Here is a 20,797-nt window from a genome sequence, read left to right as displayed (position 1 = left end):
GATGGTTGAAATCAAACCGGCATCAACTATAAAATAATCAATTCTAGTATAGGTCTGATGAACATTTGAGTAAAAGGAATATTCTCTAACGTCAGGGTGTTGTATTCTCCAGATGTCTACCAAATTTCTTGATTTAATTAAATGATTGAGGGTCTGAACAGCATTAATGGTTGGAGGAGGTTTAGTGGATGATCTGTCTAAAGATACATCTAAATAACAATTAAAGTCCCCTCCAATTACAATATTAGATGATCCATCTTCTGGGAGTAAATCAAAAACTTTACGAAAAAAAGGTAGGATCGTCAGAATTAGGCCTGTAGATATTCAACAGGGTAATAGGAAATAAATTGACACATCCAGAGATTAAAATAAATCTCCCATTTGAATCAATAATTTTAGATTTCAATTCAAAAGGGATACTATTTCGAAAGAGAATTGCAACCCCCCTTGCTTGGGATGTAAAAGGCGCATGGTACACCTGTGAAATCCAGTTTGGTTTTAGTTTGTTTTCAGTAGCTTTGACAGTATGAGTCTCTTGTAAAAACAAAATATCCCCCTTCAATAAATCCAAATGAGGAAAAACCTTCCCGCATTTTGTCATTGCCAAGGCCCCTTACATTCCATGATAAGAGCGAAATTGTTCCATTTAGATAAGATAGAGATTAGATTTACTTAACGTTAAGTGAATTCTGGCGATGATGCTCCTTGGCTTTTTAACATCTACAGGTTTTGGCACAGGTATGTGGTGCACTCTGTCCACCGTCACAGGCTTTGCAAAGTTATTCACCCCGAGTAACCTCAGTATCAGCTCCGTGATGAAGTCCGTTGGCTTGCCCTTTTCCTCACCCTCCGGTATTCCCACAATCTTAACATTATTCCGTCTAGATCGTCCCTCCAAGTCATCAATTTTTGTTAACAGTTTTTCATTGCTTTTTTTCATATCAGAAATACACAGCTCCAAAGTCTGAATGCGTTGCTCGTGGTCGGTGCCTTGCTCCTCTGTGGCAACAGTTCTCTCAGTCAGTACCAACTGAGTGCTCATAAGGTCTTCAAGTTTATGCTCTAAATGGTCAAAACATTTGTTGATTGTTTCCAAAATTTTATCTGAAATCTTCTCCCACAAAGGCAACGACTCTTCACCTGCATCAGGCCCATTGTCCGCAGTCGTGTCTGATTGTTTCACTGCATGAAAAGTAGAATTTCCGTCAATTATCGTCACTGTAAATTGCCATGGAAGTTCTCTCTCAGCCCCTGTGACCATGAGGTGTTAAAATGTAAATGTGAATGCTGCAAGCTATACAAACGCAAATTGGGATTGTGTGTGTGTGTGTGTGTGTGTGTGTGTGTGTGTGTGTGTGTTCTGTGCCTACAGAATACAAAGGTTTTTTCTTTTTTCATGAGGATTCAAAAGTGTGTTTAAATAATTTTATAGGTTACATACAGTGTCCTGACCCTCAAAAGCCTTTCATTTTCCACTTAAATCCACTAAATCAAGCATCTACAGTTCTTGGACACTAGTCACAATTTTTCGCATTTTGCCACCACACCAGATGAAAAATGGTTGTGTGATTAGCTTGCAAAATTCCAGCAGGGTCAGTCCACTGATGATTCTTTAAGTAGGAATAAAAAGGGAACACACCAAAGTAACTTTTCTTTTTTAAATTTTCGATGATGTCACTTTAAAGAAGTTTACATGTTTTATAAAATGTGCGGGTACAAAACTAGAAAATCGAAATACCTAGCAAAATCACAGCATGTTTTTCTTTCTACGCAACAAAAATTGTCTCGCCTCCTCTGACGCAATGACGTTGGCAGAAAACAACCTCGGCGAGTCTGTGAACTTTAACTCTGTTCATGCAATGGCCGGATGTCATCTTCAGTTCATCCCAGAAGGCACTGCTCTGCGACTAGCGGACGGCCTGGCTGCGGAGCGACCATATCCAGAAAGTCCAAACAATTTAGAGAAGAAACTGCTGAGCGTCTTCAGTGGATTGTCTCGGCTGCTAACGCAACTAATCGCGCAATTGGCGAGGAGAATGGCCAAGATAAAAGCCAGACTGCTCGCTCTGGAGGAGCAGCCCCGACCGAACTGCAGCTGTGGAGACGAAGAGACGGGTGCGTAAGTTACGTAAGTAACGTTAGCATTTAATACTACATCGTGTAGTTTTTAGGCAGCCAAACCTTTATTATTCTTATTGCACTAAGTTCCGAATGTTTGGTAACCGTTCACGTTACATTTAACATGACAATGTATTTCGTATTTTAAAGGACAAGGTGCGGCGTCTGCACAATAGTGACAGAAACGACAGGCAATATGAACCTGAGCGGGGGTAAGTTAATAAAACACAGAAAAACACAGGAATTATTCTGCAGAATATAAGTAAATGTAAACGTTGCATGACCTGTTTGTACTTTTTGTGTTTTACAGACTGAACTCGTCCCACAACGAAGCGGTGACGTCACACTTGATGGCCACTTTAACTGGGAGTCCAGACATGGATGGTGTGGACAGAGGAGTCCTTTTATGTAAGGTTTTTTTTTTTTTTTTTTTTTTTTTTTTAAACCCCTTTCTATTGTTTCTTTTTGTTGTTGTTGTTGTTGTTGTTTTTATTGAAGCCTCTCTTATATGAATATATATTTTCTTCCAGCGGCCTGTAAGACATATTATGAGATGGTGTGGAGGAGCTTCAGGTATGCCCAGCCAGCTCTTTCAGATCAGGCAGCAGCTGTGAAGATTTCAGCTTGCAGCAGACAGAGGAGGAAGTGGGTAAGAGTCCCATGAATGCCGCCTTATTTTCACAACAATGTAAAAATGGGCTGAATTTTATTTATTAGCTGCATTGTTTTTGACAAACATGGTTACATATGTTATCATGTGTTATTGTTTCTTAGCAGTACTAATATTATATTAATACTTGTATTTACAGCTACTGGAAGCAAGAAGGAGTGTCCTAGCTCTCCAAACTCTGCCAGACACTGCAAGAGTGGCTGGAGAGTGACCCAAAGTATGTGGCGACACACCGCAAGAGGCTTTGCATCGAGTCCCCTTTAAAGTGACAGACGCCAACTCAGTATGACCCAGAGGCAGCACAGAAGCAATTCCAGAGGCGTTAGACTCTTTTTTTCATGCACCATGGACCAGCGGCATGGCCCAACCCAGAGACTCTTATCAGTGAACCTCTCTGCACATTTCCTTGCTTTTTTTTCCCCAGTAGTCACTGATTTTATTTGGTTGATCCTTGTTGATTTGTGTTTATTTGCCACAATTTCATTAAAGACTTTTTCAAAATGTTTCTGTCAGCTGTGTTCTTTGTGTTCTACTGTGTGGTAGTGTAGTTTTCAGAAGGTGGATAGTCAAATAGATGAATCATTAAAATAAATAAATAAATACACACACATATACACACACACACACACACACACACACACACATATATATATATATATATATATTTATTTATGTATTTATTTATTTATTTTTTGTGGTGCACAGATGACCAATAACAGTTGTCATCCAATCGCATCATGATCACTCACTCATGTGATTGGAGTTGCTATCCAATCACATGAGGGTTTCCTTTTAAAATGCCTGTGGGATCATCCAACGGTTGTTTGTGAAGCCAGCAGGCCAGCCTGAGTAGATCAACGTTGGTAGCATTCATGTGCTTCAATGTGCGAATAACCACGTCCCCCGCCGACAGACGGTTCGTTTCCGATGATATCCGGAGCCGGCGAACTTCCCCGTAAACTCCCGTAAATTGCCGATAATCAACGAAATTCGCGGGGGTTTACTGGTCGGAAATGTGGTTTTTCATGCAATGTTTGACGTGCTTTGTTTGACGCGTGTCAGGCATCTTCATGGCTTTCAAAGGTTGCAATAAAGTAAAATGATCCCATAGTACTTCGTATAGTTGTTAGATGTGTTGAAACAACTGTTAACTTTAATGAAAATGAAAACTTGATTTCCACCTGGAGCTCTGAGAGACCTGACTGCTCTATGCACGCCACCGCCTCCGTGGTAATTTGTCAAGTTGACGGACATGACAGACAACACTTGCATTAATCACACACAAAGGCTAGAAAAGAGACTTAAGTGAGCTAGAGTTCTTATGCAGAGATCAGGTATGAGAAGGAGGGCAATATAATGTATGTGATTATGAGTATGTGTGTCTGATGGTTGTATCAGGTACTCTTGTCTAACTAGTACTTGTTATGGATAATCCAAGGCCTGAATATTCAAAACTTAAAAAATGTTATTACTATTTATATTCATCACAAAAACCCATCAAAGACAAGTGGAAGACAGTCACTGGTACTGAGGTATGGCCTGGAGATATAGGTACAGATACAATTATCTACTTTGCTCAGGCCAACACAATGCCAATATTTAACCCTATGTTAAGTTTTTCTTGAACCAAAATTCCCCCGTCACTTTTTTTTTAAGGTCAACAGTGTTCAGCGTTTACTGTAAGACCCACTGTTGCAGAATTACAACAATTTTTGTTATCCCCTCAAATTTTTTTTTTTCTTTTTTTTCCAACCACATTAACATACTCATTTGGTCTTATTGTTCAGTCTCAGAATGCTATTGGGTCATACAAATCAAATCAAATCAAATCAAATCAAATCAAATCAAATCAAACTTTATTTATATAGCACTTTTCATACATATTAAAATACAACACAAAGTGCTTCACAGGATTTAAAAACAATATAAATCAAAATAAAGCAACAATAAAAACCCATCCCTCCCACCCTCCGTATGTACAAACACCCACCCTCAACTACATGCATACACACACGCGCACATACACACACACACACACACACACACACACACACACACACACACACACACACACACACACACACACACACACACACACACACATTCTTACTGCAGACGATAGCAGGGGTAATGAGACATGGCAGGGCACTAATGACTGAGCAAAATGCCACCTTTTGTGTCGTCCACACTGAGAGACATCAGGGACTGTGAGCACAGGGGGAACCCGCACCTGGGCCCACCCGAGCCCGACAGACTGGTGGACCCCACACCAAGGTAGGGAGTCCCCCCAACCAGCCGGGCCAAGAGGGCCCGAGGACAGCGCCCCCTGCAACAGATCAGACACATCTCTCAGTGTGGAGGACCCGCCGAGGAAACACTGGAATTAAAAAAAATAAATAAAATAAAATAAAATACACATTTAAAAGAAGAAAAGTTCATAAGACAATAAGTAAAGTAAATAAAATAGAGTAAAATAATACAACATATAAAACATGAACATTGAATGAAATAAGATGAGTAAAGGAAATAAATAGTAAATAAACTATAAATGAAAGCTATAGATAAACTATAAATGAACTGAGTAAATGAAATAAATAGTCATGTCGTTAAAACATACAACTAAAATATGATAAGATAAGAAGCCTGATTAAAGGAATGAGATAAATCAAACATATCAATTGAAAGCCTGATTAAAAAAGTGAGTCTTGAGCCTCTTTTTAAAAACATCAACAGTCTCTGCGGCCCTGAGGTTCTCCGGCAGGCTGTTCCACAGTCGGGGGCCATAATGACTAAAAGCCGCCTCCCCGTGTGTAAGTCTCCAGAGGGTCCCCATGCTGTGGAAGACGTCGTGCCTCTTTCCTGTGCCAAAGACATCACGGCCCAGGGCCTCAAAGGACTGCAGACCTGTGGCACTGACCTCCCACATTATGAAGACTCTGGAGAGACTTGTCCTGGAGCAGCTCTGGCCCATGATCAAGCCACTCTTGGACCCCCTTCAGTTCGCCTATCAGCCCCGACTTGGAGTTGAGGACGCCATCATCTACCTACTCAACCGTGTCTACGCCCACCTGGACAAGCCAGTGAGCACTGTGAGGGTCATGTTTTTTGACTTCTCCAGTGCATTCAACACCATTCGTCCAGCTTTACTGGGTGACAAGCTGACAGCGATGCAGGTGGACGCCCCCCTTAGTGTCCTGGATCGTGGACTACCTGACTGGCAGACCACAGTATGTGCGCCTGCAACACTGCGTGTCAGAGTGGTCAGCAACACTCAGGCCCCACAGGGGACTGTTCTCTCTCCCTTCCTCTTCACCCTCTACACCACGGACTTCAACTATTGCACAGAGACCTGCCACCTTCAGAAGTTTTCTGATGACACTGCGATAGTTGGATGTATCAGCAAGGGCGATGAGGATGAGTACAGGGCTGCTTTGGACAACTTTGTCACATGGTGTGAGCAGAACCATCTGCAACTAAATGTGGCAAAGACTAAGGAACTGGTAGTGGACCTGAGGAGAACCAAGGCACTGGTGACCCCTGTTTCCATCCAGGAGGTCGGTGTGGACATTGTGGAGGATTACAAGTACCTGGGGGTACACATCGACAATAAACTGGACTGGGCTAAGAACACTGACGCTCTCTACAGGAAGGGCCAGAGTCGCCTCTATTTCCTGATGTGACTGAGGTCCTTCAATATCTGCTGGACTATGCTCAGGATTTTCTATGAGTCTGTGGTGGCAAGTGCTATTCTTTATGCTGTTGCGTGCTGGGGCAGCAGGCTAAGGATCGCAGACACCAACAGACTCAACAAAATGATCTGCAAGGCCAGTTGTGGGGATGGAGTGTGACTCTCTGACGGTGGTGTCAGAGAGGAGGATGCTGAATAAGCTACAGACTATCATGGACAATGTCTCACACCCACTTCATGATGTGCTGGCCAGGCACAGGAGTACGTTCAGTGAAAGACTCATACCACCTAAACTCAGGACTGAACGCTACAGGAAATCATTCCTGCCTGTGGCCATCAACCTGTACAACTCCTCCCTCTGAATGGCCCTTGGACTTTTCACTGATCTGTTACATATTTGACTAAATTTTGCACATCCATTACTTTGCGCATTCATTTGTAATACTTTGCACATCCATATTTTGTTTTGTATATCTTTTCTCAATATAAATATTTGTTTTTATATTTGCTTTATATATATATAGTTCTCTCTCTTTTCTTTCATTTCTAATTGCAGTATAATATCTTGCATCATCTCTCTCCGCATATCTATAGTAAGTATAGAACAGGAATCTCACCAAATTGCCCCAAATGTAAATCTTGCATAGGTACCAGGTTGCATTGTTCGTGGGAATGCAATAAAATCCAAGCATTCAGGAAGGCAGTATGTTTAAGTGTTAATAAAGCAACAGGTCAGCAAGTGTCAGTAAGTCCACTTATGTGTCTGCTTGGGAAGGTCCCTGTCTCTCTTAAAGACATTGAAAATGTAATCCAGTCGCTTTTAATGCTAGCAAGAAAAGCTATAATGGGAAAGTGGGTTGGAGAGGACCCTCCTTCTATCTCTGTGCTGAAATATCTGATTTTGGAGGTTGTGACCCTGGAAAAACTTGGACATAGAGGAAGCCAGTGGAACTTTTGGGACTCGATTATAATCTGGATTTAAATTAGATGAAATATCTCTAGCGTTAGACCTCACCATATAGTATGGACTAATGCACAAGTGTTGTGCATTATTATTTCACTGTGATATTAATGCCACATACTTCATTCAGTCCCGCAGCATTGTTGTTGTTGTTGTAATATTAATGTTTGTTCACTGTGCAATGTTTGTGTATTTGACTTTGAAAAACCAAAAATGTAATAAACAGAATTTACAAAATATATATATATATACACACACACACACACACACACACACACACACACACACACACTCACACACACAATATAAATATAAATATAAATACACATCAAAGAGTAACATGATGTTCCTTTATTGAATAAGGATAAATCAAAGCATCAGTTCCTTTCAAAACTGAAGTCACACAGTGACTCGACAAGATCGAAAGCACAGAATCAAAGCATATTATACAACACAAGAATAAATACACATTCAAAGGTCTGTATATAATACACCCCACATGTCTGCACACCGATTCTGAAGTGGGACAACAATCAGCCACCTCCTCTACATGGATGACATCAAGCTGTATGCCAAGACTGAGTGTGACATTGACTCCCTCACTCACCTCACCAGGATATACAGCAATGACATTGGGATGTCATTCAGACTGGATAAGTGTGGACGGATGGTGTGCAGAAGAGGGAAGATGTTCACCACTGAAGGGGTTGAACTACTTGAAGGCAACATAGCAGATGTTCAGGACAGCTACAAATACCTAGGGATCCCACAGGCAAATAGCAATCATGAGGAGGCAACACGGAGCCACAGCCAAATACCTTGAGAGGGTGAGTCAGGTCCTGAAGAGTCAGCTGAATGGCAAGAACAAGATCCAGACAATAAACACCTACGCCCTGCCAGTAATCAGATACCCTGCTGGTATAATATCCTGGCCACTGGAAGAAATGGAAGCCACTGATATCAAGACAAGGAAGGTCCTTACGATGCATGGAGGGTTTCACCGTAATTCCGGCATCCTGAGCTTAAGTGAAAGACAGGAGGCCGTGGACTAGTGAGCGTCAGAGCCACTATCCAGGAGGAAACAGCAAGCCTCTGGGAGTACATCAGGAAGATGGCCCCCAGTGATGACCTGCTGAGTGAATAACTCAGGCAGCAGAAGCCCAGTAAGGAGGAGCCAGAAGGGTTCGCATGGACAGACAAGCCCCTGCATGGCATGTACCATCGACAGCTTGAGGAAGTGGCTGACATAGCAAAAAAACATACCAGTGGCTGGAAAAGGCTGGACTGAAAGACAACACAGGGGCACGGATCATGGCCACACAAGAGCAAGCCCTGAACACAAGGTCAATAGAGGCCAGGATGTACCACAGCAGACCCCAGATGCAGACCCCCAGGTGCAGGCTGTGCAAAGATGCCCCTGAAACAACCCAGCAGCTAACAGCGATGCTGGCAGGGAAGGCATACATGGAGCATCATAACCAGGTGGCTAGCATCGTACATAGGAACATCTGTACCGAGTATGGGCTGGAGGTCCCAAGATCAAGGTGGAAGATGCCTCCAAAGGTGATCCAGAATGACCCAGCCAAGATCCTGTGGGACTTCCAGTTCCAGACAGACAAACTGGTGATGGCGAACCAACCAGACCTAGTGATGGTAGACAAAGAACTGAAGACAGTCACAGTGGTGGATGTAGCGATCCCAAGTGACAGTAGCATCAGAAAGAAAGAGCATGAGAAGCTGGAGAAATACCAGGGTCTCAAGGAAGAGTTGGAGAAGATGTGGGGCATAAAGGCAAAAGTGGTCCCAGTAGTCATCGGGATACTCGGAGTGGTAACCCCCAAGCTAGGAGAATGGCTTCAGCAGATACCAGGAAGAACATGTGAGATCTCTGTCCAGAAGAGCGCACTCCTGAGAACAGCCAAGATCCTGCACAGAACCCTCAAGCTCCCAGGCCTCTGATAGAGAACCCGAGCTTGAAGGAGGCACAATTCCGCCCCAGGCGGGGTGAGAAGGGGATTTATATGTATATATATATATATATGCTAATAAAATAAGACAGATGAGATAAGATCAACTTTATTTATCCCAAAGGGAAATTATCAAGGAGTTACAACTACGTTTTTAGAGAAGTTCATTAACTATTTGAATTGTAATTGTAATGGTTTCAGCGGAGCAGTGAGTGTGTATTTGTGCGCTACCTATGCACTGAGGCAGTCTGCAATACTTTGCCATGCTTTCTCTCATTGTTTTATAACTGTGGCAGTGTTGCCTTTCGTTTGGTCCTTCACCTCCCTATAACCCTTCATGAGGATTTCTGCCTCCGATGGGGAAAAGTACACCGCTCTAGTTGTCATAGTGAAATGGTGAATCTGTGATCGATGGCGGGGTCTCTTTGAGGAAGCCACGTGCACATACTTATCCAGGATAGGTTTCACCTGGCTTGATGAATCCGTGTCTGCTCATCCTGGCTTGGTATCTTGGCAACTGATTAAGCCTGGACGCTCATGTTTTGAATTGAGTTGAACTCAGCTCAGTCACTTATCCTGGATGTCTTAATACTGCTTTTGTGCAATGATCCCCAGTTCTGCAGTTCCCCCACAGCTCTACAGAGAAAATGTAAATAGGATAATGTTTGCTAACATATTCAGCACAACACCTTTAGAAGGTGATAATATGGCAGCGTGTTTTCAGCTTGTTTGCTGCCAAAAAAATCAATGAAGTATTTTTAACAGGTTGAGTATAAAGAGAGAAAAAACATTGTTCCGACAATTGTATTTAGTCAGTTACTACTGCACCAAGTTAAAGTTAACTGACATGATGTAAGGAAAGATCTCTCTGTCTATGAACATAATTGAATTGCATCATTGAATGTTCTATGGAACAAGGTGTAAGCATTGTAGTGTGTATTACCTTAATTTGATGTTGCATTCGTTGATAAAATGTCGGGGCACCACCTTCCTCAGCTAAGAAGGACTGCAGAAATTAACTGCTATAACGCTGATAAATACTAACGAATGAACTAACAGTAAACCAGTCTGATAACCTGAAGTGTAAATTCTGGATACAGGGATCGTATATATTCAGCTCAAAAGGACACCGTCTAACCAGGACTTAAATCAAAATATCATTTATTAAGCAGAATTGTGGATAATGGGTAATGTACCATGAATAATAAGACAGAAGATGGGAGGTGATATGACAGAACCCACAAGAAACTTATAGCAAAACAATGGTAAATAAATTGGCGATAGTGAGAGGCAGTCGAAAAGAAATAATGGGGATGCGAACGCAGAGTTAAGGGAAAGAACGATTAATGGAGAGAATTTGGACGAATTGACCTAATCTTAACCTCACGGACCAACTCTTATTCAAACCCGCTTAGCGTGCCTACTTGGTTGCTGGCGTCCCGTCGTGCTCTGCTCCGAACTGGCTTGAAGACGTTCCAGATGTATGTCTGTGGCTCGATCTGCTTGGTAGTCTAGTGGAAGGCCCAGGCCTCCAAGATGTCGAGCTGGTGCTGAACGAGGCGTCTCTGGAACTGGTTCGGCGGTCGGTTACAGATGATGGACTGCTCCGGATGGTTGTGAACCGGACAAGGATCAGCAGCCGGCCGCGGGGTTTGGTTCGGTTGAGTCCGTGACGGATTATTTTAGACTGATAGTACAAATTAAGAGTCTCTTCGATGGCCGGTCGAAGAAGGCTACAAAATTAGTATTACTTGCCTAAATTTAGTAATGAAACAAAACAAAAACGTTGGGCGAAAGAGAAAGTTAACTTTGAAGCTTACGGCAAATTATAAGAATACGTCTTCTGAAGATAATTTACGCTACCCGGAATGGCTTGGAGTAGCTCGAAGACGAAAACTTAGGGAGCAAAACGACTGTGCAAAACTCAAGACAAAAGCAAAGAAGAGAACTCAGCTGAGAGTAACTAGACGTGAAAAGAAACAAAGGAACAGAACTAAAACCAACTAACAAAAACTAAAAATCTACTAACAAAACTAAAAATCTACTAAGACGGAACAAAAAAAAACCAAAAACTAAACCAAAAATCTACTAACTGTATCGCGCACTACACGCAGTTTTTAAAGGTCGCTCCGGGGCGTGTCGAAAGGCAGGCCATCGAATCACGTGAGACTCTTTGTGACGCGCGGTGTAATCTCGCCTCATGGAGCTGAACTAATCAAAGAATCATACGAGGGGCTCATCTGCTTCTCACTATGGTCAATCACATATAATTTCAATGACCAATTTTCAATGGCATTTCAACATTGTTCACAGCATGCATTAGACACTTTCTATGGTTGGGTGAAAACATTAAATGATAATCATGGTACAGTTTTATCCCAACAGGTATAATAACTCAATGAATAACTAATACAAAAATAAAGGTAGGAATAAAGAGAGGCAGATTATATTTGTCAAAATGATTATCACGACTATGGTTACTTATCGATAAATGTGCCAAGTCAAGCATATTCAATCTGACGGTTAGGAAACTCTGGATGGCAGTATGGTTTTGTAATGACAATTCATACAAACTTTTATAGAACCGTTAAAATCAAAACTTGGTCATACTTCAGGTCAGAGATACGGGAAAAACATCAATATTATGCGTACCCCGAGTCCTGCAAGTTGAAAACATGAAAAGTGAAGTTTAACATAAAAGTCTGGTTATCTTGGAGTGTTGAGGAAAATCACACAAGCATACACAAGTTGCCTCAATGGATGTCCGGTTTACGACCCATCAGCATTTGCTGATGTTTGTGGATGTTCCTCTGGAGCCTGGCGTTTGTCTCTCCAGACGGTTTTATTGTCTTGATCACTCTTGGGGCTATCAGGAGAGAATTAGCATTGCCGTGAGAAACATAGTGAGGAGAAGGTGAGGAGAAGGCCACCTTTGATGTTGAGGTGTCCCTGGCTTCCCTGAAAAGAAAACATGGAGGAGATGTCTCTTGTCCAGACATCTTTTCTCTCTTCGAAATCAGATTGCATTATAGGTAAACCAGATGGTCTACAATTCAATCAGTTGGCGTGTTTACACCTCCATTTCCCTTGAGTATCACCAGAAAAGGAGGGAAAGAAGGGGTCAGTTAAAGGCCGGTTCTGCTACAGCATCTATTCAAAACCTGCAGCCCTCAGACACACCATTCAATGACATATACACCCCTTACACAAAGAATCAACAGTTAGCCAAGGCCAGCTCAGATACAGGTTCAATACTACGTGTTGTTTTCAGCTATAGCAGAAACAATATGCCGCTACCCACTAGCAATGAAAGAACTGTTGCACAATTGCACTACTTGTATATATTTATATTTTGGATATTTTGACAATTTGCACTTCTGGTTAGATGCCAAACTGCATTTCGTTGTCCATGTGCTGCACTGTGACGATGACAATAAAGTTGAATCTAATCTAACGTAATGATCCCTACGTGTCACATTCATACTTATCTACATTTATTGTTACGTTTCATTTTATATTTTTTTGGATCACTGAATGAATTTTTCCTGTATTCCTTGTTTGTCATCTCTAACGAGTTTGTGCTTTGCAGGGAGGGTTGCATCATTCGTTCCAACACCACTGCTGCTGATTTTAAACCAAGACTGAGGTCAGTACACTTACAAACATACAACGTATTTGCACTGTTATTTAAATCAATAAATGATCAATACATCACAGGAGTAAATATGTATCCAACAGACTGTGTAAATCAGTGTAAAATGAAGATAAGGTTATTTTTTTACCCCTATGTTTGATCACTTACACATTCAGTTTCTCCTGTATATACTGCCAGAAAATTGACTGAAGATAAAAGAATCAATTCTCAATATGGACCATACCTTTGACAGCTTTGTCACTGATGGCTGCTGTCTTTAACATTGCTTAAGCTACCACATACAAAAACCAACAGGTGTGAGAAAGCTGCCACAAGAGGTGTGATGTGGTTTGGTATTGCCTGTTATTGGCCGCTTGAAGTTGTTTCTATTTGTGGGAGTGTATGTTCTGATTGGACTCATTCATTAACCCTACGCAAAGTTTTTCTGATATTGTCAGTTGCTTTGTGTCACATTCCTTTTCTCATTAAAACATACTGGTACCTGGTACTCATAAAAGCAAAGCAGTGCTGTTCATTAAAATAAACAAAACGTGTGTGTGTGTGTGTGTGTGTGTGTGTGTGTGTGTGTGTGTGTGTGTGTGTGTGTGTGTGTGTGTGTTTGTTTGTGTGTTTGTGTTTGGGTGTGTGTGAGAGAGAGAGAGAGAGAGAGAGAGAGAGAGAGAGAGAAAAATTGAGCTCCTAACCAAAGTCTTCCACAGAGGAGTATCAGAAGTGTCTAGTGCATGGGAGATTCCCCTCCCGGGACTAATAAAGGAATATTGAATCATTAGGGTTTTCTTTTCAAAGCTTCTCATCCATTTTCACCAGTTTGTTAATTTTCCATTTGTATAATTCTACATATTAAAAATGCACAAATATATTTGCTATATATTAATTGGTTTATACACTTTTATTGTAAAATATTTTTTGACATCATCTCATCTAAACCATCAGTCCCTTTATTCATCACATTTACAACTATATATGTGTGTGGCCTACTGTAATAGGTCATTGCTTTGCATGTTAAGTGTATGAACACTATTGCCACATTTCCACTGGCGCGGCTCGAGTCGACTCTACCCAGTTGTTTTGTGTTTCCATTAGGGATAGTACCTGGTACCCGATACTATTTTTAGTACCTGCTCTGGCGAGGTTCCAAGCGAGTAAAAGCAATACTATATGTGTGACGTCAACAGCCTGTCGGCCACTGATTGGCCGAAGAGTGTCGTCACTGGTCTGCGACATCCAACACCGGAAAAACAATCCCGCCCCCTCCATTGTAACGCCGGGCAACAGCAACCACTGACTTTATTCTTCTCACTCGAGGGAAATGGCTGCTCGTAAAATATCATCGTGGTCCGTTGACAAAAAGCCACAAACCGAGCAGCAAATACAACATCGCCTCGATGTCCTCCATTGTTTGTCGGCTCTGTTTGCGTTGCGTACAAATTGACGTCATGGCAGTTTCGCGCAGCCGTGGTATGACGACCCCGCCTACGTTGAGGAGGTACTATGAAGTACTCAATTGTAATGGAAACTCAACCAAACCAAGTAGAGTAGAGTAGAACCGAGTCGAGTAGAGCTGGAACTGTGTAATGGAAATGCGCCATTTGTGACCGGAGGAAGGTGAACTCACAGGGATGGCTACAGAGAGAACGCAGGGCATAGGCTGGTATAAACTACTGAAGGTTTATTAACCAAAAGTGTCCACAAAAACGGGCAAACAAAAGGCGAGAGCACAAAAAAAACTCTGCACTGTCCAACAAAGGGTGTCCACCAAAATGGAAAAACAAAAGGCAAGAGCACAAAAGCTCCTGGAAGAGGGAAGACAGAATATAGATCAGTATGGACCGAACAGGCAAAGAGGATTAGTTGACTGGCAGAGAAACAGCAGAGTACCACAGAGATAAGTAGACGATCTGACGAATACTGGAGGGAAGAGCTGGAGTTAAATGCAGCTGCTGATTAGCTGGTGATGAGCTGATGATCTGCAGGTGTGAGAGGAGGCGGGCAGGTGGAGCTTGACTGGCAGGTGCAGAAAATGCACAGTGTTACTCCCTTCCAGTTTCACTTGCCACAGCGCCAATGTAGGGTCAAATCATTTCACATTTGAAAGCAGCGAGATGAGGAGCTGTCTGGAGCTTGAGGTTCAGCTCTGAGAGGTACTTGGCAATGTCCACCATGAAGGCCAAATCACACAGACACTTTACATGTCAGGTTTTCAATTCAATTCAATTCAATTCAATTCAATTCAATTCAATTCAATTCAATTCAATTCAATTCAATTCAATTCAATTCTCTTGAGATTGGCCTTTTTCATCGCTGCAAGCATGTCCCCACGAACTAACTTCAGCACACTTGGTTTTAACAACAAAAAAGGGTTTGTCCATTTCTCTTGGAAAGCACAAAACTCTGCATCTGTTATTCTCTGAATACTGTTGTTGCGTATTAGTCTACTATTTTCTGTTTTGACTTCCAGTCTGTGACTTGCCTCAATGATCTTGTGGGCTGTATACAACCCAGAGGCTTGAGGTTGCCCACCCCTACACCAGATATACTGTTAATGCATGTCAGATATATGTTCATGGACAAATCCCATGGAAGGACCTGAAACCAACAATGGTTTTAGGTCAGCATACAAGTTCCACAAGATGGCAGTTGCTACATTTGAAGCATAATAATGAAAGAGTGCAAGTCAGTGAATTTTTCTTGTTCCTACAATAAAAGTTTTGTTAAAAAATGAGAGGATTTTATCTACAGTAAACGTTTATAACCTGAAAGGTAAACAGAAGTTATTGGGTTTGTGTTCACAGCATAATGCATTAACAGAAATTTAAGAGGGCAAACATGAGCAGATCAGAAAAGGAGGCTTTGTACTCAATTAAAAATAAAGGTCTGCCTCCATTGCTACTTGGAAAGTGTAGTGAGCTAAGCAACCAGTTACTCTACATTAATCTAAACTTCACCACAGAAAAGTAGCAAGCTAACTACATCAACATGTCAAAAGCACTTAATTACATCAAAGCTGAACCAACTTCATTCCAAGTTAATGCCATCTCAGTGATCAGTGAAACAAATAGGCAGTCAAAAATGTTTGGTTCAATTGCTAACTAAACCATCAGCTGTTCTCCCTGTTCTCACTGCTCCAAAACCAAGTTTGGGTATGGTCATTTTAGACTTTTGAAGGACACATTTGAAGGACAAACAGTAAGTGAATTCAAAATGTGATAACTCAATTCAAACCACAGTAGCAAACAAAATTAAGTTGCCAACTCCCTCAGGATCTATTCCTTTCTTTCCTCACCCTCTGCCATATTTCCATCAAGTGAACTCAAGCTTGCATGTCTATATTCCCCTGCAGCAGAGACGTTATTGGCTAGGCATCAGTACGTGATGTCACCGTCATATGGAAGTGCCTCTGTTGGTTACATATACACGTGTATGGTGGTGCTGGCATCTACTGATCCTTAGCAGTTTTATTTCAGACTGCACATGAGCTTCAGAAATGCTTCAAAAGATGTAGCTTGCGTGGATGCTACTGCACTACTTGATCAATAAAAAGCTGAGCTACTGAAAAGCTGTTTGATTCATAAAAAACAATGCTACCACCATGTTGCGATGAATAAAGGCTATTTCAGGAACTACAGTATTTGAGTAGCAGGAGTGTCTATGTATGTGAGATTGAGTCAAAATAATCTAAATAATCACTGTGTGTGTTCATGCTAATGAAGGAACATGTCACTGCAACATTGTGGCTCATTGATATGTTCTGAATAGATTCAGTCAGAATCATGGAGCTTTATGGCACAGAGAAATAAGATAAATCAGACTTTGATATGCACAATACTTACTGTCGGAGGACAGTATCGTCATGTTGGTTTGGGTCAGCAAATGGGAATTGATGAGTATCTGAAAATTTCACCTCAGTAATCCTTGAACACTTTCATCCACAACTGATTTGTACACACAATGCCACATATCCACAGTGTATGTTTTTTGATCTGCTACCAAAAAAAGAAGAGTGTTTACAGGAGTGTTTGTGTGTGTTTTGAGTCTGTTGAGAGTGTTTTTAGCACTGCAAAAGGCTGTAAATGTAGATTGAAGTGGTTGAACAGCTCTTCAGTCTGTGTTGCGCTCTCTCTCTCTCTCTCTCTCTCTCTCTCCCTCTCTCTCTCTCTCTCTCTCCCTCTCTCTCTTTCTTTCCAGGCAGGAAAAGAGCCAAAAGCCAAGTGAAAACGAGAGACAGAGCGAGAACGGTAATACGTGCACGCGCACGCGCACACACACACATACATATTGTTGTCATTCAACACTTACAGACCCTCATTGATATAATGCATTCCCCAAGCCCCTAACCCTTACCTAACTACAAAGCCTCTCTTTTGACCTAACCTAAACGTATTTATAACCTGAACCTTAAGTTAGACCCGTCTAACTGTCTTTTGAAATAGTGAGGACTGATCACGCACACACACGCACACGCACACACACACACACACGCACATGCACACACACACACACACACACACACACACACACACACACACACACACACACACACACACACACACACACACACACACACAATTTAAAGATTCATTTAAATTTTACATTACCCAAAGAACTAAACCTTGTAGCTGACAGGTGTTTCTGTGTGTAAGAAAAAGAAGTTAGGCGGCCTCTATGTCCCCAGACAGACTGTTTTCTTCCCTGACACATATTTTCTCAACCACTGTCTGCTTTTGCTCACTTTGCATGCTGGGAGTTGGGCATGTGGGAGCCTGAGCTTGCTTTGCTGTCAGCTTCACTGTGGTTTTATTCTCTTTGAGAACTTGCATGTCTTCACTTCATGATCTGGTTCAGTTGTGTTTCTTTCTTGGTGACGAGTTTGCCAGCAGGTTTGTGTTTGATTCCAGTTCCGGTGTTCTGCATTTTGAGCTGAACACAATCTGGTTCTGCCAGCGATTAAAGTCACTGAGGAAATCAGTCCAATTCCGCCTTAGCAGCAACTAATAGAGTACTGCTGTTATTTTTGAAAGACATGTTGAAACCCAGCTGCCTCAGAGAAAAGCATTCTTAACTTTTGACTGTTTAGTACATATACATAAATTGACATCTTTAAGGGAAGATTCTCTTTTATGACAATTTATTTTTGTAGTTTTGTTCCTCATTTCTATGAGTTACAATACCAGTCACAAGCTTGGTCACACTTCCAAATTTATTTGAATGACAACATATGTCAAAACTTTACACTGGTACTGTATACCAAATTAAATAACTGAGATCTAGGAACTCTTGGAAACAAAACAACTGTTTATGCACATTATCTAAACCATGGATCTTGAAAGTTTTTCAGGTCAAGGACTCCTTAGCTGATGGAGAGACAGAAAGGGGACCCCCTACTACATATAATGTATAAAATTGTCTTGCATATTAAACTGGGCCTACAATAATGTGAAGGGTGGCCTATTGTACATACAATAATAAGCTATTAAAATAATTATTATTGACATTTTCAGATTTTCATGTATTAATTTTATTAATGTGTGGAAGCAACAGTGAATCCTTAATTTTTAATGTGTTTCTGGGTGGCACATTCTCCTACTTTACAGACAGTGTCCTACTCTGGCACAGTTTGTCAATTGTATTGTGAATGGAGGCTGTCCAGCAGAGGGCCATATGAGTCTTAGGCCTGCAGTCTTGACCTGTATTTGCTTCTCAGGTTGGTGAGGGAGGAAGGTAATTGTTGCTTGTCATTACTTTTGCTGTCAAATATGAGAAGTCTTTCTGGCAAGAGATAAGTGGTTATAGTTGGATGAGCTAATCCTCCTCAGTTACTGTCAACCTTGCATCATACAGTGTGTTGTCTTTGAATGGAAACTGTATCCATGTCTTGTCCCTGCACCAGGAGTCAGCCTCAGAAAGATATTTCCCAAATCTAGTACACTAGAATTTCAAGTGTTATGTAAGGTGATAGCAACGCAGAATCTCCCAACTCATCCACCGATCGAAACATGGACAAAATTCCCTCCCTGACGTACTCCCTTCATCATCTATTTTTTCATAGCTAGATGGTATGTGCATTAGCTCTGTGCTGTTTTAGAGAAGCAAAAACTACAAAGAAGACGCACGTTTCTCCAACACATGAAATAACACCATCAGAATGGTAAAGCAGAATAGTGTGTTCTTCTCCCAGGACAACACAGAGAGTAGAAAAGAGATGTGTTTGCAAAGAGCTCTTCTTGACAAAGCCAGTAGCTTTCACAAGTCGAGTCCATAATGTCTTACATTTCAGACACTCTTTCCTTTGGTAACAAGTGACTCCCTGTGTAGAATGCAGTGTGGGCCTAGTGCCTCCAAAAAATTACTGCAGTGGCACCTGTGTGATACAGCTTTGCAATGTGTGTGTGAGACAGCTTTATTTATACTTTATACACCTTAAAACACACATTTACAAACTTCTTCACGTATGCAAAAAGATTAAAAAAAGAACAAAAAAGGTAAAAATAGAGAAAAAATAGAGGTAAAAATAATGATATACAACACAATGAGAGACAGACCAGACAACAAAAACTACAATAAACAAAGCCCAGAATGGAGATCTATGAAAAGGCATGTCTATAAAAATGGCCTTTTAGAAAGAGTCCAAAGATTCAACAAATCTGATAGATGGGATAATTTGATTCCAGAAGGTGGGAGCTAAAACAGCAAAGGCACAATCACCATTTATTTTGCAGTTGGAGTCGGGGATGGATAAAAGTTAGTGTGTCGAGAAGTGGAATATGGAACGAGGTCAGAAATGTAAACGGGGGCAAGGTCATGTGGAGCTTTATAAGTAACCAACAGTTTACTCTGAATTTTACAGAAAGCCAATGGACTTAAGCATGGATAATGTGGAACCGTCGTCTAGTTGTAGTTAATAGCCTGGCAGCTGCATTTTGAACTAACTAGCAACTCCCTCTGGACATTTTAGTGTCAATGAACATCCACTAGAAGTCTAGAAGTGTTTGTTTGCCAGTGACAGACTCAGATTGTTATTCTAAGTGTTTGACAAAATTATGCAAAGGATCCCAACAGAGATACATTTTTTTTAAATAGTAAGATCCATTTTGTTTAAACAGAAACAGCTGTTACATTGGTCTCCCCAAAGCCACCAGACTCCATTCACAGAAATGATTTTATCATACAAGAACACGCTTCATTCCAACACAACAAAAACAACATAAAGCTCACCAAAACCTTCCTGGTTCATCTTTTCACGGTTCCAAAAATCATCAGTAACTCTGGATTGGTTGAAATAAAATCAGGAATCAGAAGAGGAGCGAGAGGGCAGACATCAGAGAAGCAGCAGAAAGGGTGTGAGTGTATGGTGTTGTTAGTGCTAGAGTTGTATTGTTTTTCAACTAGTGTTGATAAACATATTAAATGATAAAGGAGGTTTAAAGTCAAAGTTTATTTCTCTCTATAGGGCTTGAATATACTCCCAAACAAACACATACACAGCCAGCTGCAGACACCATGGAGACATACTAGAAGAAGATGCACTGCACTGCCTCCATCAACCAAATAGGCAAATTTGAAGGTATTTCCATGCACTCTTAAAAATGGAAGGTCAAGAGGCTTTTCATCAAAGTGGTAGGGGCAGTATTCTTGGTTGGAATCCAGTGAAAATAAGGATATGCTTTTCTCTAACGTTTGCTGACAAGTGGAGCTGACAGCCCATTTGTGAGAGAGGTTTGTCGACTCAACCTATGTCAGG

At 41.3% G+C, this 20,797-nt stretch overlaps 1 protein-coding gene across 2 annotated transcripts in view; it reads left to right on the top strand.

Annotated features, from left to right (window-relative positions):
• The window catches only part of LOC139352062 (diacylglycerol kinase zeta-like), a 189,568-nt gene that overhangs the window by 142,793 nt on the left and 25,978 nt on the right, over positions 1–20,797 (top strand). For both annotated transcript variants that reach the window (XM_070994110.1, XM_070994109.1), the window contains 2 exons: positions 12,994–13,050; positions 17,245–17,294. In XM_070994110.1, coding sequence (XP_070850211.1) covers positions 12,994–13,050; positions 17,245–17,294 — 107 coding nt within the window. The remainder of the gene's footprint in view (positions 1–12,993; positions 13,051–17,244; positions 17,295–20,797) is intronic.

Source organism: Chaetodon trifascialis, chromosome 24 (genome assembly GCF_039877785.1).
Source record: "Chaetodon trifascialis isolate fChaTrf1 chromosome 24, fChaTrf1.hap1, whole genome shotgun sequence".
Taxonomy (NCBI): Eukaryota; Metazoa; Chordata; class Actinopteri; order Chaetodontiformes; family Chaetodontidae; genus Chaetodon; species Chaetodon trifascialis.
Note: the sequence above shows the minus strand (reverse complement) of the source record. Positions and strands in the feature narration are given on the sequence as shown.